Source organism: Physeter macrocephalus, chromosome 6 (genome assembly GCF_002837175.3).
Source record: "Physeter macrocephalus isolate SW-GA chromosome 6, ASM283717v5, whole genome shotgun sequence".
NCBI classification, from domain to species: domain Eukaryota; kingdom Metazoa; phylum Chordata; class Mammalia; order Artiodactyla; family Physeteridae; genus Physeter; species Physeter macrocephalus.
Window position 1 is genome coordinate 38,900,026 of NC_041219.1, and position 27,920 is coordinate 38,927,945.

Consider the following 27,920-nt stretch of genomic DNA (forward strand, 5'->3'; position numbering starts at 1 on the left):
GTAAGGTTAGATTGTTTATTTGAGAATTTTCTTGTTTCTTGAGGTAGGCTTGTATAGCTATAAAATTCCCTCTTAGAACTGCTTTTGCTGCATCCCATAGGTTTTGGATCATCATGTTTTCATTGTCATTTGGCTCTAGGTATTTTTTTATTTCCTCTTTGATTTCTTCAGTGATCTCTTGGTTATTTAGTAAAGTATAGTTTAGCCTCCATGTGTTTGTGTTTTTTTCATTTTTTTCCCTGTAATTGATTTCTAGTCTCATAGCGTTGTGGTCAGAAAAGATGCTTGATATAATTTCAGTTTTCTTAAATTTACTGAGGCTTGATTTGTGACCCAAGATGTGATCTATCCTAGAGAATGTACCGTGCACACTTGAGAAGAAAGTGTAATCTGCTGTTTTTGGATGGCATGTCCTATAAATATCAATTAAATCTATCTGGTCTGTTGTGTCATTTAAAGTTTGTGTTTCCTTATTAATTTTCTGTTTGGATGATCTGTCCATTGGTGAAAGTGAGGTGTTAAAGTCGCCCACTATTATTGTGTTGCTGTCGATTTCCTCTTTTATAGCTGTTAGCAGTTGCCTTATATATTGAGGTACTCCTATTCTTGGGTGCATATATATTTATAATTGTTATATCTTCTTTTGGATTGATCCCTTGATCATTATGTAGTGTCCTTCTTTGTCCCTTGTAAGATTCTTTATTTTAAAGTCTAGTTTATATGTTATGAGTATTGCTACTCCACCTTTCTTTTGATTTCCATTTGCACGGAATATCTTTTTCCATCCCCTCCCTTTCAGTCTGTATGTGTCCCTAGGTCTGAAGTGGGTCTCTTTTTGTTTTTTTTTTAAATGAAAGCTTCTTTCTTTCTTTCTTTCTTTCTTTCTTTCTTTCTCTCTTGTGTTGGGTCTTCGTTTCTGTGCGAGGGCTTTCTCAGTTGCGGTGAGCGGGGGCCAGTTTTCATCTCAGTGCACGGCCCTCTCACTGTCGCGGCCTCTCCTGTTGCGGAGCACAGGCTCCAGACTTGCAGGCTCAGTAGTTGTGGCACACGGGCCAAGCTGCTCCGTGGCATGTGGGATCTTCCCAGACCAGGGCTCGAACCCATGTCCCCTGCATTGGCAGGCAGATTCTCCACCACTGCGCCACCAGGGAAGCCTTGAAGTGGGTCTCTTGTAGACAGCATATATATGGGTCTTGTTTTTGTATCCATTCAACGAGCCTGTGTCTTTTGGTTGGAGCATTTAATGCGTTTGCATTTAAGGTAATTATCGATATGTATGTTCCTATTACCATTTTCTTAATTGTAATGGGTTTGTTTTTGTAGGTCCTTTTCTTCTCTTGTTTTTCCCACTTAGAGAAGTTCCTTTAGCATTTGTTGTAGTGCTGGTTTGGTGGTGCTGAATTACCTTAGCTTTGCTAGTCTGTAAAGCTTTTGATTTCTCCATTGAATCTGAATGAGATCCCTGCCTGGTAGCATAATCTTGGTTGTAGGTTCTTCCCTTTCATCACTTTAAATATGTCATGCCACTCTCTTCTGGCTTGTAGAGTTTCTGCTGAGATATCAGCTGTTAGCCTTATGGGAGTTCCCTTGTATTTTATTTGTTGTTTTTCCCTTGTTGCTTTCAATAATTTTTCTTTGTCTTTAATTTTGTCAATTTGATTACTGTGTGTCTTGGCATGTTTCTCCTTGGGTTTATCATGCCTGGGACTCTCTGGGCTTCCTGGACTTGGGTGGCTATTTCCTTTCCCATGTTAGGGAAGTTTTTGACTATAATCTCTTCAAATATTTTCTTGGGTGCTTTCTCTCTCTATTCTCCTTCTGGGACCCCCTATAATGCGAATGTTGTGTTTAATGTTGTCCCAGAGGTCTCTTAGGCTGTCTTCATTTCTTTTCATTCTTTTTTCTTTATTCTGTTCTGTGGCAGTGAATTCCACCATTTTGTCTTCCAGGTCATCTTCTTGATCTTTGCCTCCATTCTTTTTCCGAGGTCCTGGATTATCTTCACTATCATTATTCTGATTTATTTTTCTGGAAGGTTGCCTATTTCCACTTCATTTAGTTATTTTTCTGGCGTTTTATCTTGTTCCTTCATCTGGTACATAGCCCTCTGCCTTTTCATCTTATCTATATTTCTGTGAATGTGGTTTTTGTTCCACAGGCTGCAAGATTGCAGTTCTTCTTGCTTCTGCCGTCTGCCCTCTGGTGGATGTGGCTATCTAAGAGGCTGTGCAACTTTCCTGATGGGAGGGAGTGGTGGTGGGTAGAGCTGGGTGTTACTCTGGTGGGCAGAGCTCAGTAAAACTTTAATCCACTTGTCTGCTGATTGGTGGGGCTGAGTTTCCTCCCTGTTGATTGTTTGGCCTGAGGCGACCCCACGGTGGAGCCTACCCAGGCTCTTTAGTGGGCTAATGGAGGACTGTGGGAGGGCTCACGCCAAGGAGTACTTCCCAGAACTTCTGCTGCCAGTCTCCTTGTCCTCACGTTGAGACACAGCCACCCCCCGCCTCTGCAGGAGACCCTCCAACACTAGCAGGTAGGTCTGGTTCAGTCTCCTATGGGGTCACCGCTCCTTCCCCTGGGTCTCGACGCGTACACTTTGTCTCTGCCCTCCAAGGGTGGAGTCTCTGTTTCCCCCAGTCCTGTCGAAGTCCTGCAATCAAATCCCACTAGCCTTCAAAGTCTAATTCTCTAGGAATTCCTCCCCCCGTTGCTGGACCCCCAGGTTAGGAAACCTGACGTGGGGCTCAGAACCTTCACTCCAGTGGGTGGACTTCTGTGGTATAAGTGTTCTCCAGTCTGTGAGTCACCCACCCAGCAGTTATGGGATTTGATTTTATTGTGATTGCACTCCTCCTACCGTCTCACTGTGGCTTTTCCTTTGTCTTTGGATGTGGGGTATCTTTTCTGGTGAGTTCCAGTGTCTTCCTGTCGATGATTGTTCAGCAGTTACTTGAGATTCCGGTGCTCTCGCAAGAGGGAGTGAGCACGTGTCCTTCTACTCCGCCATCTTGCTCTCTCTTGTTTTTTAAAGAGTAGAGAAAAAAGGGGAAGCATATGTGACAGCGACCATATGCCTGAAATATTTACTATTTGGCTCCTTACAGAACTTGTTTGCTGACCCCTGGATGAGATGAATCATGAGTCCCTGTTTGGCTGTCACGTTACTACCTTGAATAAAACTGGGGTTTGATTAGCAAGCAGAAAAAATGGAAGACTAGCTATTGAGTGGCAAGCTAAAGGGTGTGCTGTAGAGTTTATCTCTGAGCCACGCCAAGCAGGTAAAAATGCCTTTGCAGGGTGATTTGAGAGAGGTCAAAATTCCACCTGCTGAAAAATATTTCTTCCACTGGCCTGAGTAAGAGCTGGGCGTTAGCACCAGGAGGGTGCTGGTTTGAATGAAGCGGAGCGGGAGGATAGTCAGTTTATTAGCCTAGAAGAGACTATGAGCCTTTATGGATCATGTTGGCCCACTCTCCAGTTTTATGGATGAGGAAACTGAGGCTCAGAGAAGGGAAGTATTTGTCTAAAATCATACTCTTGGATGGTGCTAAAATAAAAATTGTAAACCCAGGTCTTCTGATTTCTGTCTAATGCTCTTCATGTTATGTCCCTTTTAGCAGCTCAGAAAAGATCAGTTTAATTGAGTTACTAGAGCTTTAGGGAACATGAAGAAATGGGACATGGGACATTTTGATGGAATACAGTTGGGAAGAAAACCCTGGACCAGTGAGGTCAAGCCCTGAATGCCTGATGAGTGGGAGTCTGAACGAGGGTGGATGGGTTATTTACCATAGTTAAGGTCAAGTAAATTTTCATTCCCAACCTGAATAAGTTGCAGTTTATCCCTGGCAGATGTCAGCAGATCTTTATGTTTAGAAACATATGGCATGCCTACCAACAAATAGGGAGACTATGACTGTAAAATATTATCAGGTTCATGACTGGTTAGAGCATTCTATCTAGAGAGGAAAGCTTAGCAGTGTGGACTGACGAGAATTTTACAGGTTGGAACAGAAGTTTCTGCAGAAATTGGGCCCAGAAGATTCCCTGCGCACTTATTACATATAAGACTCTGTGGAAAGCCCAAAGTTATACATGGAAGGAAAGAGCAGGGAGCCAAAACTAAAATATATTCAGCATCAGGCAGCGTGCTAAGCGTAATCACAGCCACTCTTTCCTGTAATACTCTGGGAGGGAGTTTTTTTTTAATCTCCATTTTACAGATGAGGAAACTGAGAATCAGAGGTTATATAACTTATAGCCTAGCAAGTAAGTGGTAAAGAGTCAAACTTAGAGCTGTCTGATTTTATAGCTGGTTATTTGTCTACTGTATAAACTCTCTCTTCTGTGGGTCCCTGCTCTCAAAGAATTTTCATTCCAGAAGGGAAGCTAAGGCACATGCTTGAGTATTAATAATGCAAGATTGTATGTGATAAATTCAAACTGAATTACGCAAGGTGTTCTACCTTGCCATACCAGGTATGTTCCTGGACTCCAGCACGACCTCACTGGAACCTTGTTAGAAATGCAGAATCTTGGGCCCACTCCAGACCCACTGAGGCACACTCTGCATTTGAACAAACCCCCATGTGATCAGATTGCTTGCTAAAGTTTGGGAGCAGTCACAAGGTTGGAAGGTGACCAGGGAAGGCATCTCAGAGAAGGTGGCATTTGCATTGGGCCTCATAGGATCCATGTGGTTCCTTTAAGTAAAAGGGCTGGGAGGCAAAAGGCCACAAGGCAGGTTTTGAGCTTGGAGAGTTTTCTACATTGTGTGGAGCAGAGAGATTGAAGAATCATGGGAAATAGGGCTGAGAAGGGGAGTTTGGGCCATATTGTTGACGGATTTGGATTCCCACAAGTGGTTTGGAGTTTGATAGTTAAGGTGCCACTGAAGGAATTGGGTGGAGGAGTGACAGGTCAAAGTGGAGTTTTCAGAAGGCTAGTGTGGAGGTTCTCTGCAGGTGGGTTAAAGCCGGGAAGGCACTTCAGGGGCTTCCACCTGGTCCAGGTGAGGAGATGAGGCTGTAAACCAGCATGGTATCAGTGGGATGGAGAGAATTGGAGAGACTGGGGTGATAGGATGGGTCCAAAGAGCAGGAACCCCGTGGGATTCCTTGGGATTCCTGTTTCCCTCCTTGGGAAACAGAACAAATTAAATGTAAGCCCAAGCCCGCTAGTCTTCAGGTCATCGTTTCCTTAATATCTAAATCAAATGACTTCAGCCTCTATCTTATATCCTAGGCAGGAGTCCAGAGTTTTCCCTTTATCGCCAAGAGTTATCAGGCTCCGTGTGTGTGTGTGTGTGTGTGTGTGTGTGTGTGTGTGTGTGTGTGTGTGTGTGTGTGTGTGTGTCCTGGAGAAGGGGATGGATCAGGTCCTCACTAGGCTGAGTGACTTAGGAGGCACTGGAAATAACTGTGTGTGTGTGTGTGTGTGTGTGTGTGTGTGTGTGTGACAGTCCATACTGAGTCCCGTTCCCTCTGTTCTTTGACAGCTCCTAACAACTGCCATCCCCCATCCTGCCTGCCCCACTGGAATGTCCCTGCTTCCTTTATCCTCCCCAACCCTTCACCAACTCATCGTGGCAGTTACTGACAGACTGGTGGTGACAGAGGATATTTATAACACAGGGACAGGAAAAGTTGGAATTCATCAGCACGGTGGCATAGAACTGGGGTCACAGTGGGTCACAACCTAATGTGACTCATCATTAACATTAAAATCTCATCACATTTCAGGGCTATACATGTGAAAGTCACATATCTCTCTCACTCCACTGAGCATGTCAGGTTATTATTCCAATTTGGGATCTTATAACTCCATAAGAAGGGGTTCCAGAGAAATGTGGTTAAACTCATCCATATTCCCATCAAGTTGTGAACAAAAGCCCCCATCCCCGCCAATAGGAGAAAGGTTCTCAGACAGCTCCTAGAGCAAGGGCAGTGTCTTAGAGTGGGAAGTCTGGGGTGGGGAAGTTCACAGAGAGTCCTCCCATGATGGCTTTTAAAAACTGAATTGTCCTCGTGGGGTGAACGCTGCAGTTTTAGTCCTGGCTGGGAACTGAGGTACAACACTGCTGGAGAGCTCAGGAGGCCCAGTGGTTAGGTTATGATTTAAGACAACCCACCGACTCTTCCCCTTTCTCAGCCTCCATATCTATCTCGGGCTGCCCTTTCTGCCCCCTGAGTGTCTATCTGTCCTCTCCTTGAGGAGAATTAGGCTCCCTCCTCTGTGTGTGGAGCACACTGCCAGGGCCCTCCTGCACCTCCGCTCCCTCCCTCCATGGGCCCTCAATCCCTGAGGGGAAGGGAGCCTGTCCGATTGACTGTGTCTCGCCAGCACTTAATATGGAAGGCCTGGTACATTAGTAGGTGCTCAGTGAGTGTTTATTAAGTAATGGATGTTAGCAAAGCAAAATACTGTAAAGCCACGCTAGATTACGAGTAATAGTTGTAATTCACTTTCAGTTTTTGGCACTCCAGGACCACTTAACCATTTGAAGAGGTTCTTCCTTCTGACATTCCCTCCTTAATAGAGTCTTTTAATTTGTTCAAACTTAATTAGAGTATTTTTGAATGGATAATACATTCATACAGTCCAAAAATCAAAATGCTGTAAAGGTACTCACTGAGAAGTCTTGGTCTGTCCTTGCCCTGTCGTCCCTCCTGAGCTCCCTAGTGGGAAGCATTTTTATTTGTTTTTTATGCATTCTTCGAGTATTTCCAATGTTTATCGTGTATTCTTCCAGTATTTGATTTTTTTATGCAAATAAAAATTCAAATATATGTTCTTTTTTTTGCCACTTTCTTACACCAAAAAAAGTAGCACCCTATATGCATTTTGCTGTGACTTGCTTTTTTCACTTAATAATAAACCCTGGCGTGTTCCATATGAGTAAGAACAGAGAGAGCATTCTCATTCTTTTCTTGCTTTTAATCTTCTTTTTTCACAGCTGTGTAGTATTCCACTGTGAGCATGTATTGTAATTTAGTTAACTAGATGAGCACTGGGCTGTTTCCAACACTTTTGCTGTTACAGCCAAGTTGCAGTGAATAACCTCGCGTGTGGTCGTTTCCCATGTTTCCAGGAGTAGCGGCAGGATCTGTTCGCAGACGTGGGACTGCGGGATAAAGGGCATGTAAGATTTCAGTAGATTCTGTGAAAGGTCTTTCCATGTGGGGAGGCACCATTTTGCACTCCCCCTGCAAGATAGGAGGCATCTGTTTCCCTATGGCAGGAAACTTCAGGGCAGAGTTGTGTCGTTGTGGTTTGGATTTTCGCCAATCCGATACGTGAGAAATGGTATTGTAGTGTAGCTTTCGTTTTCATTGATTGAGATTGTCTTTTCACATTTCAGGAACATTTGCATTTTTTCCACCAACTGTGTATCTTGGTCTTTTTCCTTGTGGTTTTATTGGAGCTGTTTCTACGGCAGGGAGGTGAGACCATTGTCTGTGGTTGCAGTTTTCCCAAGCGGGTCATTATCTTTGTACTTACAGTGTGTTTTTTTTCCCCCACATAGAAGCTTTAGATTTTTTTATGTAGTAAAATTTCTCAGTATTTTCTTGTATGGCTTTGGGTTTTGTATCAAAGTTAGAAAGGCCCCTTCCTACTCCAAGATTATGAAGGAATTCACCCAGAGGAGGTGAAAGGAAGCAGGTGTGGGCCCCCTCAGAGCAATGCTGCCAACCTCACAGTTTTGTTTGGGACTTAGCCCTGTTCCCACGGAGAGAAGGGTTTGCTGCCAGGGGCTCATGCACACTGCCAAAGGCCTAGTCCAGGCACCCTGAGCATCAGCTGATGCTCTTTGCAGGGGCTGGAAAGGAGGTAGATAAGGGGAAATGAAATGTTTGGCAGCCCCCGTGTTCCCAACAGGTGAGGTCTGGCCAGGTGCAGCCTGATTAGGATAATGAAAGGAAATAGAATTAGAAGTGAAACTTGAGATTCACATAAATTTGAACCGTTCTTGGGATTTGAAAAGAAGTAATTAATTTAGAAATGTTCTCCGTCAATGTTAAACTCGGCCCACGTTGGCTCTAGGCAGGAAATATTCTAGAATAGGTTCCCAAATATCATGAATTCAATCAGCATAGGGGCAGAAAATAAATGATTAGGTAGATAGTTCCCTAAAACTCTCTAGTTCAGTGCCACAGGTTTAAAGAGAGAATGAGGCTCGTAAATGTTTGGATTCAGGGAGGTTGAGATGTCACCTAGCCTGGGTCCCTTTCCTGACTCCATTACTAAACTGTGTGACCTCAGACAAATTGCTACACTTCTCTGAGCCTCAGTTTCTTCCTCTATGAAAGGGGATAATGCTCATAATTAAACCTAACATTGATTAAGCACTAAGTATATATCAAGCACCATATTTGTTGTTTCACATGCATTAAACTATTCACTGTCTCAGGAAGCTATGAAAATTAAATGCAGTAATGTGAAGAGCTTTGCCCAGTGCCTGGTACATTATAAGACCCCAGTGAACGTTCCCTGATAGTATTGTTATTTTATATGCTTACTGCAATCAGATGGGTAGGCTCAGCATTTGATTGTGGTTTTTTTTTTTGTTTGTTTGTTTTTTTTTTTTTTTTTTTGGTGGTATGCGGGCCTTCCTCTGCTGTGGCCTCTCCCGTTGCGGAGCACAGGCTCCGGACGCGCAGGCTCAGCGGCCATGGCTCACGGGCCCCGCCGCTCCGCGGCATGTGGGATCCTCCCAGACCGGGGCGCGAACCCGGTTCCCCTGCATCGGCAGGCGGACGCGCAACCACCGCGCCACCAGGGAAGCCCTTGATTGTGGTTTTATCTTAGACCTTCATTCATTCCACAAATACTTCCATGTGCGGGTGCTGGAGACACAATGGCAAATGTGGTCTATGCCCTACAGAGCTTACAAACCAGCAAGGCAGATGCACTGGTCAGCACGTAGCGACCACACCCTGTGACAAGGGCTTCGCCAGGGACCAGCCAAGGTGCTGTGGGAGCACAGGGGAGGAGTGGATAACTCTGGCCCAGGTGCAGGACTTGACAAACCCAGGCCTATGGGCAGGACAGGGATCCAGGTACACGACCTCTCTGGAGAAGTGACAACTGTTATTGTAATTGGGAACACTTAGATAGCACATGCCTTGTGCCAGGAGTGGTTTAGTTAACCCTCACGATTAGGGCTTGGTACTGTTATTACCCCTATTTTACAGATAAGGAAACTAAGGCATCAAAAGTTTGTTTGAGGTCACACAGCTAGCAAGTGGAGAAGCCAGGATTGGAGCCTGGAAATTTGGCCCCAGAGTTAATATTAGGAAATAGATCCAGAAAAGGGAGTAGAGATGCTCACCATTGGGAATTGGACCAGGATTCCCTGGGCAGGGGCGTATTAGGAATCATAATTGAAAAGTGGGAGGGAACAGAGTGTCAGGGAGCAGTCCAGGCACTGGGCAGCATCTCGGTGGGGGGAATTTTAAACAGATGCTGCTCTCCGGCTTTGGTAGGACGAGCAGGGTGGGCCTGGAGGGTGGATGGCTCAGTGTGTGCCGTGAATGGCTCCAGGAGTCTTGTCAGCCTGGAATTCGGCCTTACAGGTTGAATCTTGTTTGGTTGGAGGCATTTCTGCCTGTTAAAATGAAGAGGCATTTGGGAAGGCCAATTCCTAAAGTCTCTATCAACCATGGCTATTTCCATCTTCCTAAAATGTGCTCTCCTGTCCTCTTTGTCTAGCTGGCTCCTGCCGCTCCTTCAGATCCCCAGCCTGGGCTCGTACCCCACACATAGCATCTTGGGCCTGCCCTTCTCAGCTCTTGCCCAGGACTTGCATTTTATTTGCTGACAATTTGAGCTCAGGAGAGCAGAGACCATGTCTGCTTTTTCTCCCCGATTAGCCCCTGGCATAGGGCTGGAACATACTAGACACTCAGTATATATGTGATGAATGAGTGCATGAGTTACCAGCACTTCTGGTGAATTCGGATTGAGAGCCATCAGACAGGAGGGTCAGGCCTGGGTGTGACACACAGCCTCTTTGGGGAAAAAAGGCTGGGAATGAAGTCACCAGTGTCTGGAGGGAAAGGGGCCTGCAGAGGTGGGAGGCACCTGTTTGATGACTGAGTGGAGGGTCCCTGTTGGCTCCGGGTAGACCAGTTCTTATCTAAATACTGTCAGTAGCTGCCACATGCTCATCACTGAGTGAGGTCCAGTCTCCGCTCACGGGCCGCATGGCTTCCTGCAGATTTTTCAGCCTCACGCAAAGCTCGATTTCCTTACTTATAAAATAGGGATATAGGGGACTTCCCTGGTGGCGCAGTGGTTAAGAGTCCGCCTGCCAGCGCAGGGGACGCGGGTTCGAGCCCTGGTCCGGGAAGATCCCACATGCCGCAGAGCGACTGAGCCCGTGCGCTACACCTACTGAAGCCCACGTGCCTAGAGCCCGTGCTCCGCAACAAGAGAAACCACCACAAGGAGAAGACCACACACCACAACGAAGAGTATCCCCTGCTCACCGCAACCAGAGAAAGCCCACGCGCAGCAACAAAGACCCAACGCAGCCAAAAATAAATAAATAAATTTATTTTAATCCGCAACAAGAGAAACCACCACAAGGAGAAGACCACACACCACAACGAAGAGTAGCCCCTGCTCACCGCAACCAGAGAAAGCCCGTGCACAGCAACAAAGACCCAACGCAACCAAATGAAATGAAATGAAATGAAATGAAATATAATAAAAATAAAACTAATTAATAGCACTGGCTTAAGTACTTGGCCAGTGAAGGCTATTAGTATTGTTATGGTATTCTTTTTAAATGTATCCAGTTGTTAACATATTTTATGATATTTAATCTTCAAACCATCCTTGTAACATAAGTTATGATTCTCATGTTTTAGGTGAGGGCCCTCCAACTTGGATGAGTCAAGTGACGGCTTAGGCTCCCACAAAGTTAGGGGCAAAGCTGGAATTCAAAGCCAGGTCGGCCTGCCCTCAAAGCTAGTTCTCTTAGCAGCGGCTGGCATCAGAAATGGGCCCTAACAAAGTTTAGTTGGGAAAAATATCTGACACAGTAGAGTCGGGTATCCCCTGAATGGGAGACACTGTGGTGGAATCCCAGAATGGGGAACTTTTCTGGCTCCAGGCAACGGACCATGTGCCTTTTCCCTCCCCCAGGACTTTTCTCATGCCGCTTGTTCCCCCTGGAGTACCCCTGCCCTCAGCATCCTTCTCTCCAAGTCTGACCTGTCCTTGTAAAGGTGACTGAGTAAAACAGGTTACAAGCCAGGATGTGCTATGTGACCCTCACTTATTTTAAGTTAGGGGTGTGTGTGTGTGTGCATGCTCGGTTGTGAAAGAGAACATTGAAGAAAAGACTGGAGGTAAATAGGATAAAGTGTTGACAATAGTTTGTTCTATTGAGAGGGGCTTGTATTTCCAGAGATTTCTATTTTCCCTATGTACACTACTATGTATAAATAGATAACTAATGAGAACCTACTGTATAGCACAGGAGCTCTACTCAGTGCTCTGTGGTGACCTAAGTGGGAAGTACATCGAAAAAAGAGGGGATGTATGTGTACGAATAGCTGATTCACTTTGCTGTATAGCAGAAACTAACACAACACTATAAAGCAATTATACTCCAATAAAACTTGAAAAAAACAGAAAATATTTTCCAAATTAAAAAGCAAATGGACATGTATTATCTTTGCAAACAGTAAACAAGGTTGTCTTTTAAATTCTGACCATCTCTTCAAGGCCAGCTCAAATGCCACCTCCTGTTTGGAGCCCTGATGTCCCCTGCTGTGTGTTTGCCTTGCAGAGTCCCTGTCGATGCCGTTGTGTTTGCCCCTGTAAACCTTCCCGAGCAGAGAGGCGGCCTCCCTTGCCTGCTTCCCACAGTAGATCCCAGCTGAACAGAGTCGCTCCAAGGCCTCCAAGCCAGAGCAGCCCAGGGCAGCCTTTGCCATGCAGCTCCTGCACTGATGTTTTCCAGCTCTTAGCTCTTAAGTTCATTTCACTCAATCCTCCCGAATATCTTTCCAGGTAGGCATTATTATTACTGTCAGTTTAGAGACCAGAGACTGTCTTAAAGATTGAACGGGATTACTAGATGTCACACAGCACCGCTTCAGTGCCCTCACTCCACTCCACCGCTTGGCCAGGACCCGTGCTGCAGCCACCTTGCTTCTGGGAAGGCTGCCTGATCTTTCAGGTCCCCATGGCTTTATCTGTCCCTCACCTTCTCCCCCTACCCCTGACTTCATCCCACCTTCCTTGACACCTGGTTCCCATCTCTGGCCCACTCAGGGCTCAGCTTACTTGTGGCTTCTTCTCGGAAGCCTCTCTTGACAGGCCCTGCTTTTTCATGCAGTCTGGGTTGGCAGGATCCTCCTTGCCTACCCACAGGACAGCATTTATCACTTCTTACTGAACTTGGCCCCTCTCTCTACTGTTTGTCTTTCTCTTTCCCCAACCAGACTAAAGGACAAGAGCTTAATTTCTTTATTCTCAGTGTCTAGCTGGCATACATTAGGTATTCAATGAATTTTTGTTGAATTAATTAATATGATCCCTTCAGTAGCCCTTTAAAATGACCAGTTTTACAAGTGAAGAAAAATGATGCTCAGAGGTTGAGGGGTTTTCTCAGTCATGGCCAGTAAGGTTTTTAATTGATTTTAGAATGTAGATCTTTTGACACATAGCCCATGTTGACTGATGTGTTGAAATTTAAAGAAGCAGAGAAAAAAAAATACCCTGCCAATTCTAGGGAGGGGACAAAAATGTAAATCATGGGCCAGCATAAGCTGGACAGAGATATATTTAGGTTGTTTATTTATTTTTCCTTGTTTAAAAAAATGCAGTTGATCTTGTTTTTTAACGTAGCCTTTCAATTATTTACTTAGTGTAATTCCTAGGAGTTGGGCTTGTTAGGCCAAGTGACTGGATATTGTAGATAGCGCTCAGTATCATTGCAAAATTACTTACCAAACCACTGTGCCAGTTAACACTACCTTCAGAGAAATGAGAATGTCAGTTTTACCATTTACACACCAGCAACTGGAGATGATTATTTAAAATTTTTGTTGTTCTCAGAGGTATAAAGTTGTACCTCATTATTATCTTCTTTTTATTTCTTGGTGAGCAGCTGAGGTTGAGTATTGTTCTTTGTGTCTGTCTACCTACATTCTTATGAGACTCATGCTCCTTTTCTTGCTATTTTTTTTTGATTGTTGAAGACAGTTGCGGAAGGCAGACTCAACTATTTAATTAAGTGTGAATGGAAGGCATTGGCTCGAGGGAACACAAAGATGACTAAGATACCATCCCTGCTTTCTTCTTTTTTTTTTTTTAAGTTGAGATATAATTGACATACAAGACACTATATTAGTTTCAGGTGTACGACATAATAATTTGATATTTGTACGTATTGCAAAATGATCACCACAGTAGTCTAGTTAACATCCATCACCACACATAGTTACAGAATTTTTTTTCTGGTGATGAGGACTTGTAAGATCTACTCTCTTAGCAACTTCCAAATATGCGGTTCAGTGTTGTTAACTACAGTCACCATGCTGTCCACAGCATCCCCGTGACTTATTTATTTTATAATTGGAAGTATATACCTTTTGACTCCCTTTATCTATTTCACCCCCCACCTCCCCACCCCCTGGCAACCACCAGTCTGTATCTGTTCTTTTTATCTATGAGCTTTTCTTTTGTTCCACATGTAAGTGAAATCATATGGTATTTGTCTTTCTCTTACTTAATTTCACTTAGCATAATGCCCTGCAGGTCCATCATTATTGTTGCAAATGGCAAGATTTCATTCTTTTTTACGGCTGAATAATATTCATATATATATAAAATATTTTCTTTATTTATCTGTCATTGGATGCTTAGGTTGTTTCCATATCTTAGCTATTGTAAATAGTGCTACAGTGAACATGGGATGAAGATATCTTTTCTTATTAGTGTTTTCATTTTCTTCAAATAAATACCAAGAAGTGGAATTGCTAGATCATGTAGTAGTTCTATTTTGAATTTTTTGATGAACCTCCATGCTGTTTTCCATAGTGGCTGCACCAATTTACATTCCCACCGATAGTGCGTGAGGGTTCTCCTTTCTCCTCATCCTCACCAGCACTTATTTTTTGTCTTTTTGATAATAGCCATTCTAAAAAGTGTGAGGTGATATCTCATTGTGGTTTTGATTTGCATTTCCCTGATGATTAGTGATGTTGAGCATCTTTTCATGTACCTATTGGCCATCTGTATATCTTCTTTGGAAAAATGTCTATTCAGATCTTCTGTGCATTTTTCAATTGGATGGTTTGGTGGGGGAAGGGGGTTTGCTATTGAGTTGTATGAGTTCTTTATATATTTTGAATATTAACCCCTTATCAGATACATGGTTTGCGAATATTTTCTCCCATTCAGTAGGTTGCCTTTTTGTTGTTGTTTTCATTTCCTTTGCTGTGCAGAAGATTTTACGTTTGATGTAATCCCACTTGTTTATTTTTTGCTTTTGTTGCCTTTGCTTTTGGTATCAAATCCAAAAAGTCATCACCAAGTTGAATGTCAAGGAGCTTACTGCCTGTTTTCTTCTAGGACCTTTATAGTTTCAGGTTTTACATTCAAGTCTTTAATTGGTTTTGAGTTAATTTTTATGTATGGTGTAAGATAGTGGTCCAATTTAATTGTTTTGCAAGTTGCTGTCCAGTTTTCCCAACACCATTTATTGAAGAGACTGTCCTTTCCCCATTGCATATTCTTGGCACCTGTGTCATAAAGTAATTGACTGTGTGTGGGGGTTTATTTCTGGACTCTCTATTTTGTTCCATTGATCTATTTGTCTGTTTTTATGCCAGTATTTTACTCTTTTGATTACTATAGCTTTGTAATATAGTTTGAAAACAGGCCTCCTTGCCTTCTTAAGTAGGATCTTCTTAAGTAGGATACGCAAGTCAGAGAGATGGATATGGATATGCATAGAAATAATGATCCAGATGGCTAAACCATTCGACTGAAAGACAAAGTAATGGGGTACAGAAGAACAGAGTTAGGATTAATGATTCCTGACTTGGAGGCTTCGAAGAGGTGGTATTGTATATTCTAAATTGGAAAGGATGACAAACATTTAGAAGTAACTCCAGGTTGACAAAGCAGCATAAACAGATGTTGAGCCCAATGATGTACTGGGACATTTTGTCCCTGAGAACATTTAGTGTTAGTGTTGTACCAGTTAACGTGGTTTTGGAGGCAAGGAAGTGAATACCCAATGAAACGAGGATTTATTTACTCAGAAAATTGTATTATCTCATAAAGAGGCAGCAGTTTTTAGGGTTGGTTAATCAGAGGCACATCATGACATTCAGAATCCCCAGGTTTTCCCCCTTTTGTTCTCTGCCTTCCTTGGCATTGACTTTGTCCTCAGGCTACTCTTTTCCCAGTTGAAAGTTTGCTGCTTCACTCCAATTATCTACTCACAGCTGTGTTCAAAAGCAGGACAGACCAGTGTGTCTCTTCTGTTTCTTCCCCTCCTCCCTCCTCCTTCCTTCCTTCCTTCCTCCCTCCCTCCCTTCCTCCCTCCCTTCCTTCAGTTTTGGAGGCCAGAAATTCGACATCAAGTGCCCCATTCCTTTTTGTTAGGGAAAAATAACTTTCCCAGAAGCACCCAGAGGGCTCCTTTTTAATCTGATAGGCCACATCACCATGTCACATGCCCCACCTAATCCATCAGGGGCTAGATGACATAAAATTACCGTGATAGATTTAAATTAATCAACATTCATCTCTCTAGGATTTGAGAGGGGATAAGCCTCCCCGAACACATGGTCCTTCCTTCCTTCCTTCCTTCCTCCCTCCCTCCCTCCCTCCCTCCCTTCCTTCAGTTTTGGAGGCCAGAAATTCGACATCAAGGCCCCCATTCCTTTTTGTTAGGGAAAAATAACTTTCCCAGAAGCACCCAGAGGGCTCCTTTTTAATCTGATAGGCCACATCACCATGTCACATGCCCCACCTAATCCATCAGGGGCTAGATGACATAAAATTACCGTGATAGATTTAAATTAATCAACATTCATCTCTCTAGGATTTGAGAGGGGATAAGCCTCCCCGAACACATGGTCCCCTTTAAATTGGGATTCTATTAATAAGGAAGAAGGTGAGTATGTACAATTGTTGAATGAGCAACAACAATATCTTCACAGTTTTTATGAGCAGACATTTTAATCAGAATTATACCAATAATGATAAGCTTTCATCAAGAAAATATTTTCTGAGGGCAACTTTATTAAGCTACTTCATTTGCAGTATATTTTAACTTTCTTCTGCTTTCCTTTTAGTTTTACTTAAATTATTTTCACAAGTACAGATTCTTTCCCATATAAATCTTATACCACAGATTTATTTCGTTGACTGTTTTACATGTTCTTATTAAATTTTGTTGATTATATTTGTAGGTTTTGACATTATTTTCTTTTGAGACTGTTATTTGTACCAGTTTTCTTGGGTCAGATTTTGTGGGTCAAGAAATTTTATTATTTATTTATTTTTTTTTTGCTGCACCATGTGGCTTGCAGGATCTTAGTTCCCCTACCAGGGATCAAACCTGTGCCCCTGAAGTGGAAGTGTGGAGTCCTAACCACTGGACCATCAGGGAATTCCCTAGAAATTTAATTTTATGTTGATTATTTCTATCAATAATCTTCATTAAGAATTGGATGCAACTAATTAAATCTATTTCTCAGTTAATTCATGATAAAACTGTGAGCGGTTCTTCTTAAATATGCAAAGATTGATCTGTTGTTGAGATTGCTGTGTTGCAGAGGTCTGCAAACTAGAACCCCACAGACCAAACCTGGCCTGACACCTGTTTTCGTAGGGCTGTAAACTAAGAATGATTTTATAGATGGATATTTATAATCAGTTGGATGAAAGGGAATGTGAGCTTTGAACCCCAGTTAAGAAAAATGTTACCCGCTCCCCCAAATTAATTTCATTTTTAATTAATAGGCCTGTATTACAAAAATTATAATCAACTAGTATTATATTTTGAATTTTGTCAATATGGAAATGGAATTTGTTTTCTCTTGTTATATAAATATTACATAATATTTTTGATTTTGCCTCTTGGCTCCCAGATCCTAAAATATTTACTAACTGGCTCTTTACAGAAAAAGTTTGCCAACCCCTGTTCTACTGTATTGCTAACCTGATTCTTCTGAACACTTACACTCTCCCTTCCCTACACTAACTGTCTGTTCCATTGGAGTTACAAGAAACAAATAGTGTGCGAAGTCGGTGTGTTCTTAGGGTCAAAATCATCGTGTCAAATGTCTAGCTTCAGTTGCTAACATAGCACGTTGGGGGAGTGCAGTCATATTGTTCAGTGATGAAGAGAGATAGCTCTTCAAACTGTAACGTATTATGTCAAATAAAAATACAAATTGATACGAGCTTTCCGTAAAAGTCAGTTTCCCCTTTTTTTCTTATTAAAGTGTGATAAATCTAACGTGTTAGAAAAGCCAAAATATCATTGCTTTCAAAGCATCAACATTTGAGGGCAACGTAGTCTTTTGACACTTGGGAGAGCTGAAAGGCCTTGTATGTTTTCCTACTGAAGTTCACTCCTTTTTCTTTCATTTAACAGATGAGGAAAAAGAAAATAATAGAGCATCCAAGCCCCACTCCACTCCTGCTACTCTGCAATGGTAAGTTCCATTCTGAGCAAGTTCTCTCTTGATGGGAAGCTCATATAACTGTGTCTTCCTACAGATAGGACAGCATATTACGTGGATATTTTGACATTGTCATAATAACTTGACATCCAATAGCCCATATGCAATCAGTTTAATTTGTAAGTATGCATAAAATACTCAACTTATAGATATAGACAGGAGATTTGAATTTTCATATTTATTTTATTTGGGAATAGATTTTTTTTTCCATCATCAAAACACTGGCAAGGACTGGATTCCACATGGATGTTATTAATTGATTTTAATAGAGTCTATTATTTTAATAAAGTTACAGCCAATTATAGAAACATAGGTCTGTTCACCCCTACCAATGAACTCTTAATAAATTAATAATTTATTGCAACTATACTACATTTATTTTAACATTAATCAAATTATCTACTTGAGTGGCTCTCCCTTTAATATTTGGAATTCCTGGACTTGATGTTATAGTTAATGATGTTGTTTAAGTGTTTGCACCCATGTTTGGTATTTACAGGTAAATTCTCCTCTAAGAGTTTTACTTAGGAATTATGTTGTAGCTTTGAACACCAAAGCTATTCTATACCTGAGACTCACCTCTCAGAAGAACTTGTCAGTTAAGGGCTATTACTACTCTAGTTCAGCCCAGCAAAGCTGAAGGAAGTAAGGAACAAAGGGGAAGGAGAGAGAAGTGGGGAGGGGAAAGGAATGAATCTACTGTGTGCCAGCCTGCATGCTAGGCACTTTGTATACAGGCCTCATTTCATTCTCACAATTCTGTGAAGTTGGTATTGTTATGCCCATTTTACAGATGAGGAAAATAAAGCTTAGACAGTTAAATCATTTGCCTGAATATACACATAGCCATGAAGTGGCAGAGGCAGGAACCTGGCTGGGTCACTTTAATTGCAAAGCCTATGCTTTTGAAGAAAGGAAGAGAAAAATCAGGAAGGATGGAGAAGAGAGACTAGATCAGAAAAGGAAGCAGATTGGCTTTAATGAGCAAATCATATTAGATTCTTTTGACTAATCCACCCACAGGTGAGAGGAAAACAACATTGGGAGAAAGCATTCACAAATGTAACTCAATCTTCTCTAACAAGAGTCTCAGTAGTCAACTTGTTTTGCTACGAGGATAGCAGAGGTTGTGTTCAAGAACTCCATTTCCAGCCTTTTGACTTGTTTCCATCAGTTTGTCCCTACATTTTTTTTCTCATTGCATTTGCTGCTTTTTGCTTTATTTAAAATTCTACTCTACTTCCCTGGTCAAATCTCTCCCTGCACGCTTCCCCCCCAAATTATGGTCACACAGATTCTCATAATGCTAGCACATTGAATGAGGCATCAACATAAAAGACTTTGGGAGTGAGAGTTTCTAGAAATGCTAGGAATCAACAGACACTCTTGCTTTAATAACCTGAACATGTTGTACATTTCAGAATAAAAAATTTGAAAGGGACTAGAAGAAAATCACCTTGTTCATGTCTGTTTTTCTGTGATTCTCTGACATTGGCCTGGCAACAGCAAGGCTGTAGATAGTGTAATCTCTTAAATCAGACTGCCAGGAATTAACTCCCAGCTCTGCTTTTCTAGCTGTGTGACCTTGGGCAAGGTCCTTCACCTCTCTGCCTCAGTCTACCTGTAAAATAGAGATGGCAGTAGTATTTACCTTATATCAGGGGTCCCCAACCCCCGGGCCGCGGACCGGTACTGGTCTGCAGCCTGTTAGGAACTGGGCCGCCCAGCAGGTGAGCAGCAGGTGAAGTTTTATGTGCCCCTCCCATCGCTCACATTACCACCTGAAGCATCCCCCCCGCCGCCCGCCCGTCCATGCAAAAATTGTCTTCCATGAAACGGCTCCCTGGTGCCAAAGAGGTTGGGGACCACTGCCTTCTGGGGTAGTCACAAAAAGGAAGTGAGTTTGTATATACAGAGTGCTTGAACAGTGTCTGGTGTAGGGTGGGTGCTAGGTAAATCTTAGCAGCCATGGATCACTCAGCAGACCTCTTCCTTCTGAGTCCCACAAGGACATCCCAGAATAGGGCTTCCCTCCTTCCTGACATATGCATTATCAGTTCTCCTTCTACTGTACGTAATTCTATACAAAATATCGGTTTTTCTAAATAAAAGGTCACATAGATAATTCCGGAAGAAATTTCATCCTCCAGTTCACAGAGTTAGGCAGTGGATTTGTTTTGATGAAAAAAATCTGTTTTCAGAGTCAGATCAGGTTTGAAAATGTATAAATTTTAGTATTATTATTATCAAAAGGCAACAAGTTGTTCAAACATCAAATTGTCCTCCAGTTCCCTTTATATTATATATATATATGTATATATATTTTTTTTTTTTTTTTTTTTTTTTTTTTTTTTTGCTGTACGCGGGCCTCTCACCGCTGTGGCCTCTCCCGTTGCGGAGCACAGGCTCCGGACGTGCAGGCTCAGAGGCCATGGCCCACGGGCCCAGCCGCTCCGCGGCACGTGGGATCCTCCCGGACCGGGGCACGAACCCACGTCCCCTGCACCGGCAGGCGGACTCTCAACCACTGAGCCACCAGGGAAGCCCCTATATTATATTTTTAAGATTTAATTTTAGTTATTAACTCATTTAAGAAATGTTTACTGAGCACCTACTGTTTGCTAGGCCCTATTCTAGGCTCTGGGAATGCAGTGGTGGATAAGACAGACCAAGAATAGGGGCCGATGAGAGAAAAAGCTGGGCGATAATTTAAAGAATTATTATATTAACGATAAATAAATAAACAAGGAATGTATTAGATACAGATAGGTGCTGTGTGGAGAATTAGAACTGGCTGATGTGATCATATCTCAGAGGCTATTTTAGGTTGAATGGTGAGGGAAAGCTTCCCTTAGGAGGTGATATCTAAGTGGACATTGATGACGAGAAGTCCTCAGACACCGTGACGATGTTCAAATCAGGGAAACGTTCTAGGCAGAGGGAACATTGCAGATAAAGCTCTCCCAGAGGCAGACTCTGAGCAGAGCCGTGCCTGCAGGTGGCCTGTTAGGTAAGGCACCCAGTATTGACACCACGAGGGTACGAGGGGATGGGCAGAGGAGTCTCGGGCTGCGAGGAGGCTTCGGTAGAGGCTTCAGTGCTCTCACCGGGAGTTCTGAAGCCGGGGTGGGCCTCAGAGATGAATTGAGGTAATGGATTCAGGTTTTTATTCCGCCATCTTGCTCATCACTGCAGGTAGTTTGCCCCCAGGGAGAGGGGATATAACTTTGGTGGTGTTTTTTTTTTTTTATTGGAGTATAATTGCTTTACAATGCTGTGTTAGTTTCTGCTGTACAGTGAAGTGAATCGGCTATATGGACACCTATATCCCCGCCCTCTTGGACCTCCCCGCCACCCCCATTCCCCCCGATCTAGGCCATCACAGAGCACTGAGCTGAGCTCCCTGTGCTACACGGCAGGTTCCCACTAGCTATCTGTTATACGCATGGTAGTGCATTTATGTCAAACCTAATCTCCCAGTTCATCCCACCCTCCCCTTCCCACCCTGCGAGGGGGCATAACTTTGGGTGAGGCAGTTCCCATTCTGCTAAGGACAACTCCCCAGGAAGGATTCAGCCTCAGCAATCAACGTCTCAGTGGTGGGGAAGAACGCCTCAGTTCTGAAAGGTAACCTGGGCACAGACCACAGTATCCTGCACTCTCTCCAGGCTGGAAGCAGGCTGGGCTTGTTCAAGGAACTGCAGAAGGTGGCCCGTGTGGTTGGAGCATAGCCAGCAAGGAAGACAGCAGTACAGATGAGGTGGGGGAAGGAGACAGGGGAGTATGTAAATAGCAGGGAAGAAAAAGTAGGACATTTCTCTAAACTTAGGGATGGAGGCATGCTTAAAACCATGGTGGAGGACATGTGACATCCTATATCAAGTTCCACATGAGTAAACTTTTTTAGACTAGAGTTTCAGTATAAAAACTTTGTCTCTCAAAAGGAACTGGATGCACCCTCCACTCTACAAGGGAAAGTGATATAATTTATACCATATGTCCCCTCTTTGCTCTGGCTGCCAGGGAGTTCAGAGCTAAATCTGATGTTTATATACTTTTTAATCTCTTTCCTTTGTCTAATTTTCTTCTTTTTGTGTTTATTTTGTTAGCTTTTTAGAAAAAGGCAAGGTGCAAATAAATTCAACAAATACACATTTACATTTACATTTTATTTTATTTACGCAAAATACATTTCCTTATTTTAAAACGAAAACATTACAGATAAGGTTAAAGTCCACCTCCTCCAGAGCAGCGCTGTTACCAGTGAGAAATATGTATGTGTATGGGTGTTTGCGTATACGTGCGTGTGTGTGTGTGTGTGTGTGTGTGTGTGTGTGTATATTTTTTTTTACTGTCCCTTGCCTATGCATTTACATGCATATGTACTGATAGAAGTTTCTGAATTGTGGTTTTTTATTTAGTATTTTCTCCTTTATAAAAAGAATACAGACATAGAACACTAAAAATATTGTTCCACAACCTGTCACACTGTCTTGATCCACAGCTTGCTTTCTCTCCTTAGTCGAATATCCTGAAGCTATACCCAGATTAGTCCCCAAAGAACAACCTCATTTTAACCGCTGCACAGAATTTCATGTAAGACAGCGGCAGAATTCAGTTCGCCATTTCCCTCTTTGACCGACATTTAGGTTGTGTCCAAATCTCATCTTCGCCTTTACACATAAAGTCCCAAAGAACATCTTCATATGTCCCCTCACACACCTGCTGAAGTGTTTCTTCTGTATGGGTATCAGGCAGTGGAAGTGCTGGGCACACAGAAAATGTTAACAGGATTGCAAAATTGCCCATACCAGTGAGAAATATGTATGTGTATGGGTGTTTGTGTATACGTGCGTGTGTGTGTGTGTGTGTGTGTGTGTGTGTGTATTTTTTTTTACTGTCCCTTGCCTATGCATTTACATGCATATGTACTGATAGAAGTTTCTGAATTGTGGTTTTTTATTTAGTATTTTCTCCTTTATAAAAAGAATACAGACATAGAACACTAAAAATATTGTTCCACAACCTGTCACACTGTCTTGATCCACAGCTTGCTTTCTCTCCTTAGTCGAATATCCTGAAGCTATACCCAGATTAGTCCCCAAAGAACAACCTCATTTTAACCGCTGCACAGAATTTCATGTAAGACAGCGGCAGAATTCAGTTCGCCATTTCCCTCTTTGACCGACATTTAGGTTGTGTCCAAATCTCATCTTCGCCTTTACACATAAAGTCCCAAAGAACATCTTCATATGTCCCCTCACACACCTGCTGAAGTGTTTCTTCTGTATGGGTATCAGGCAGTGGAAGTGCTGGGCACACAGAAAATGTTAACAGGATTGCAAAATTGCCCACTCTAATGGCCTTAGCATTTTATATTCAGCCGAAGTATACAAAATGCTGTTTTTTAAAAAATAGGAACCTAGCTCCACAGCACGGCATCTCATCCTCCGAGGCATCTATATCCTTCGCGTTGTCCCCTCTCTCCAGGGGTAGCAAGCAGCCCCAGGAAAGGACCTTGGCCTCACCGCCAAGGTGGTAGCCACTGGCCTGATGGTGCCCAGTTCTCCCGGGACGGAATTGGTTTAGGAGCTATTTGCCTCTCTGCCTTCCCCCACCTTGCCGGGATCCCCTCCCCATCACCCCAGAGACCATCCCCACTCTAAGAACAAATAATACAACAGCCAAGCAGTCGAAAATAAGCAGGGCCACGTGATCTGGAGGCAGTTCCCAGCAGAAAACAGGGAAATATTGTCAAATGCCTTCCGCCAAACACTTTCCAGCATCCTTGGTCATGAGGTTAGTAAAGCCCAACCCACTGGGGATGGTGAGCCCTGCTGGAATCCTGGCCACACAATAACCTCTATTCACAAAGAGGATTTCGGCAGGGAAAGCAGCCTGTCTGCTGTCCTGGCCTACTCACTGCCAGCACGTGTCCACCTCCATTGCCCCGCCCTCTCACACACCTCTCTTGTTGCCAGTGTCACCCTGAGCTCCTGTGTGCCATCAGTGGGGAGACACTTCCCTGTCTGCAGTTTCCAGGGAAAGGGAGGCCCTTCCCCAAAGGAAGAGGATTAAAGACCAAATTGTCACTTTCGTGGGAGACATTTTCCTTTCTTTTCAAAAAATAAAAATGAGGCTTGGGTGATTGCTAGGCTTTCAATATTTCAAATCAATATGAAACAAAATAAATTAGGTGTTTCTCTTTAAAATGTTCTCGGAGGCCAGAGGTGGAAAATTGGGCTGGGTACCGTGCCAAAGAAGTACGGTGACGTTTTAGACCTGGCCACAGCTGCTAGATCAGACCCACGGGATGTCACCAATACCTGATGTTGTGCATCCATTTCTGATTTAATTCTTTATTCAACGGTGACATAACCTTATTTGCTTTCATAGTATGAGTTAGTCCACCTGACTGCAGAAAGGGAGGCTAAACATTTTTAGCTCTGAATGTAACCAGAAGTGACATATAGTGCCGATAGGTGTGACTGTGTCCCGCTAGAAGTCCTCAGCCAGAGATGGAGAAAGGTAGCTTAAGCAGGACAACGTGAAGGGTATAAATGTCTCAGAGAATGAGATGCTATGTTGTAGAGCTAGGTTCTTATTTTTAGAAAATATTTTGTGCTGTGAGTGAAGGTATAAAATGGTAAAGCCATTTGAATGGGCAATTTTGCATCCCGCCAACATTGTAATATGTGCATCCATTCCTGGATACTGACATGGAGAAACACTCCCCCAGGTGTGCAGGGGGACACATATGAAGATGTTCTTCGCAGCCCTATCTGTAACGGTGAAGTGGAGATGAGTAGAGGCAGGGAAGAGATGGAAAGGGAAGATTGAAAGGGCTGGTTTATGGTAGAGGATGCTGCCAAAATCCCCTCCGCTGCCTTTCGGGGCCACCAGCACTCTGGCTGCCAACCTCTAGCCTAGAGGCCCCGACAGATGGGTTAGCAGCAGTGCAGAACTTGTGACACTCTGCTACTACACTGCCTAGTTTTTGTCAAAAAAAAAAAAGAAGAAAGGAAAAGAAAAGAACTTGATTAATCAAAAAATGAACAGAGGGGTGCCAGAAGCTGGCTAATTCTAGGCCTCTCTGGAACACCAATTTGGTAGCTTGTAGGCAAAGCACAAGATTTGGATTAGGTTACTGTAGATTCTGGTCCAGTTGAGTCATTACAATGGCGGAAATAAATCCCTGATTCAGTCCATGGCTGAGCAGGGACCAAACTTACAGGATGAGCCAATACCCCTGGTGCGCCAGGCTCACCCCAGCTGATGTTGCTGGCTGAGCTCGCTGGATCTCACGAAAACCGGGTAGAGGAGGCAGGATTATGACCCCTATTGGAAGAGGAGGAAAACCAGGCAGGCAACTCAACACAGCAGATGGTCCCAGTCTCACTCCACCCACGTGGGAGAAAGGCCTGACTCCTAAGAAGACCCTCAACCAAGGGGAGGCAGGGCCAGCGAGGTCCTAGGAGAAACACCAGGGACCCACCTGAACTTGTGTTTGTCTGTCCAGCAGCCAATTGTGGGCTTAATTGTTGCAGTTTAATAAAATAGATTGGGTGGTTTTTGTTTATTTGTTTTGGCCTTCTGTAGAATCCGAGCCCACATGAGCCAAATGCCACCATTTTGTACTTATTTATCATCTGGTGGTGTTCTCTCCTTGGTTCCCATCTTCCTTCTGAGAAACTGTCGGCTTCCCAAAGGCGATGGTGGGGATTGCGTCTTCTCGTTCACTGCTGTATTCTGCGGTGCCTGGCGCATAGTAGGTGCTCAATGGGCGATGCTGACTCACTGAGCACGTGGACGTCAGTCCCTAGCACAGAGTGAGAGCTTTAGAAGCATCGTCCCTGAGTTCATACTCCAAGGCAGGCTTTTCCCAGCCAAGTAGTTTGGGGCAAGTCACTTAGCCTCCCCAACTCTCCATTTCTTCCTCCATGTCATGGAGATAAAGTTACCCATTTGTGGGAGTAGTGATAGCAAACATCAACATCTCTGGCAAAAGAGTAGGCGCTTGAAAATATAAATCAGATCTGTTAATATAAACAGGCTTTTCCTTTAACCCCCCCCAGGTGTTAAGATTTTTCTAAACATTTTTTTTGATCTGTGCAAAAGCCTACCTTCCTTCCTTGCCCCCAGCCCTCGCCCCACCGCCTCCTTCCTTCCACACTGTTACTGACCGTGTTCAGGTCACAGTGCTAGGAACTATGCTGGCATAAATAGAAGTGTGGTTTGGTCCCTGCCTTCAAAGGACTTTCAGTCTAAGCTGTGAAGTGTTACCTGAATATTCTGCACTAATATAGAATGATAGCAGTAGTTACCCTCCGTTGAGTGATGTGCATATGCCAGCTGGAGGGCTGAGGGCTGTGCTTGGATTCTTGTTTAACCCTCACAGCAACCTTGGGAGATGGGTGTTGGGTATCGTTTCCCTCATTTTACAGATGAAGGAAGCAAGAGTCTGAGAGCTCAGGTAACATACCTGAGACTGTAGTGCTTGTTAAGTGGTGGAGGAGGATTCAGACTCAGTGATCCCTGGCTGTAAAACGGCTGTCTCTCAGTGAAGCTGTTAGGAAGAGCTGTGGAAATCCCCAGGAGGCAGTGAGAGCTTTAGGAGCAGAAGATGTGTCTGTTCAATCAAGGTGTTTTCCTCTATAGGCATAACTCAGCACTCTACATGTTACCAAACGAATGAATACGTGAATTTGTCAAGGAAGAAATGATTAAGGGGTGCTCAGTAGTTGGGGCTGGGTGGAAATTAGCACAGTTTTGTGGAAGAGAGATTTGAGCTGAGCCTTGAAGGGTGAGGCCTAGCAGAGGGGGTCCCCTCCCATGTTGGGAAGGCCAGGGAACGTGCACCGTAGCGGGGAACGTGGCAAGATATGTTTGAGGAATGGCAGACAGTCCCGCCGGCTGGAGAGAAGTGTATGTTCAGGGGAGTGAGGCCAGAGAGGCCTGGAGAAGGAGAAGTAGTCAGGGTCAGAGAGATAGGGGGCCTTGGGTGCCAAGATAAGGAACTTGAACTTCTGTGAGAGGCAGAGGGGAGCCACTGAAGGGTTTAGACTATTGTCTGGCTCTGATTGTTTGGCCAGATTTTTTGTCTCACATATTTTGCAGTCTCAGATCTCTCTGATAATCTCGGTAATAAATTATGACGTTTAGCAAGTAAAAACAAAAATCCTGTTTTCTTTTCTTTGGGTAAAATAGAAGAAAAAAGTTTCTGTCCCAGACATGATTACAAGGACTCGAGAAGTGGAGGCTGGACTGAAAGCCCTTGTGAACATATAAGAAAACATAAGTTCCAAATGAGAGCAGAGGGAGAAATTATGCTATGTGCTGAGACATCTGCTCTTCACTGTAAAGCGCTAATACGAAGCTTCCACCATGTGCCCCCGGATGCTGCATGCTGAAACCTTGTGAGGAGGTCTTTTAAAAATGTATACCGCAGATAATGATTCATGTTGGCTAGTGGACCGAGGTCATTATCTCTCCATAATAGGATAGGCTCAATTCAAATATGATCAAGTTGTTGAATAGAAGATCAGAAAATGGAAGACGTGGAGAATGTTTTTGTGATCATTAAAAATATATATATCCAGGTATAATGGAGTATTGTTCACCATGTCAGACTAATGATGTCCTGTAAAAGGGAGGAGGAAAAGGGGAAATTTCATCAGATATGAAGAGAAATAATTAACTGCCTTTCTGCCATGCCTTGGTCAGGAAGCTGGCATTTCAATTAGCAACTTCGGTACATGCACGGACCCTCCGGAGTTTGTAAGAAGGTTTGGGGAAAGGTGTCATGATGCTATTCCTGTAGAAACTCATCAAGCATCAAAGTTGCCCTTAACTCCAATTACGTGTCTTCACTCATAGAGCTTATTAAAATGGTTCATAGTCATAAGCCACCTAGATACCTTGAGGCAAAGAAGCTCCAGTAAGAGAAACAAAACGTGGGTAAGAATATAGTTATTTAGAAGGCTCTGGCCTTTGGCAGGTAACTGCTTAATTAGCTCAGCCTGTGTGAACTGTGACTTACACCCATATGATTCAAATATTGATAGTTTGTTGCAGCTGTGGATTCATTTAATGGGATGTATTTTAAACTTGATCTTGTATTTAATCCTGATTTCTTCTTTTCTTTTCTTTTCTTTTTTTTCTTTTTTTTTTTTTTTTTTTTGCGGTACGCGGGCCTCT

General features: G+C 43.4%; 1 protein-coding gene across 1 annotated transcript in view; it reads left to right on the plus strand.

The window, feature by feature from the left end:
- RFX4 (regulatory factor X4) overlaps positions 1–27,920 on the plus strand; it is a 170,335-nt gene that overhangs the window by 41,587 nt on the left and 100,828 nt on the right. Inside the window, exon 3 of the mRNA XM_024127375.2 lies at positions 17,636–17,696. Within this exon, the coding sequence (XP_023983143.1) occupies positions 17,636–17,696 (61 nt within the window). The remainder of the gene's footprint in view (positions 1–17,635; positions 17,697–27,920) is intronic.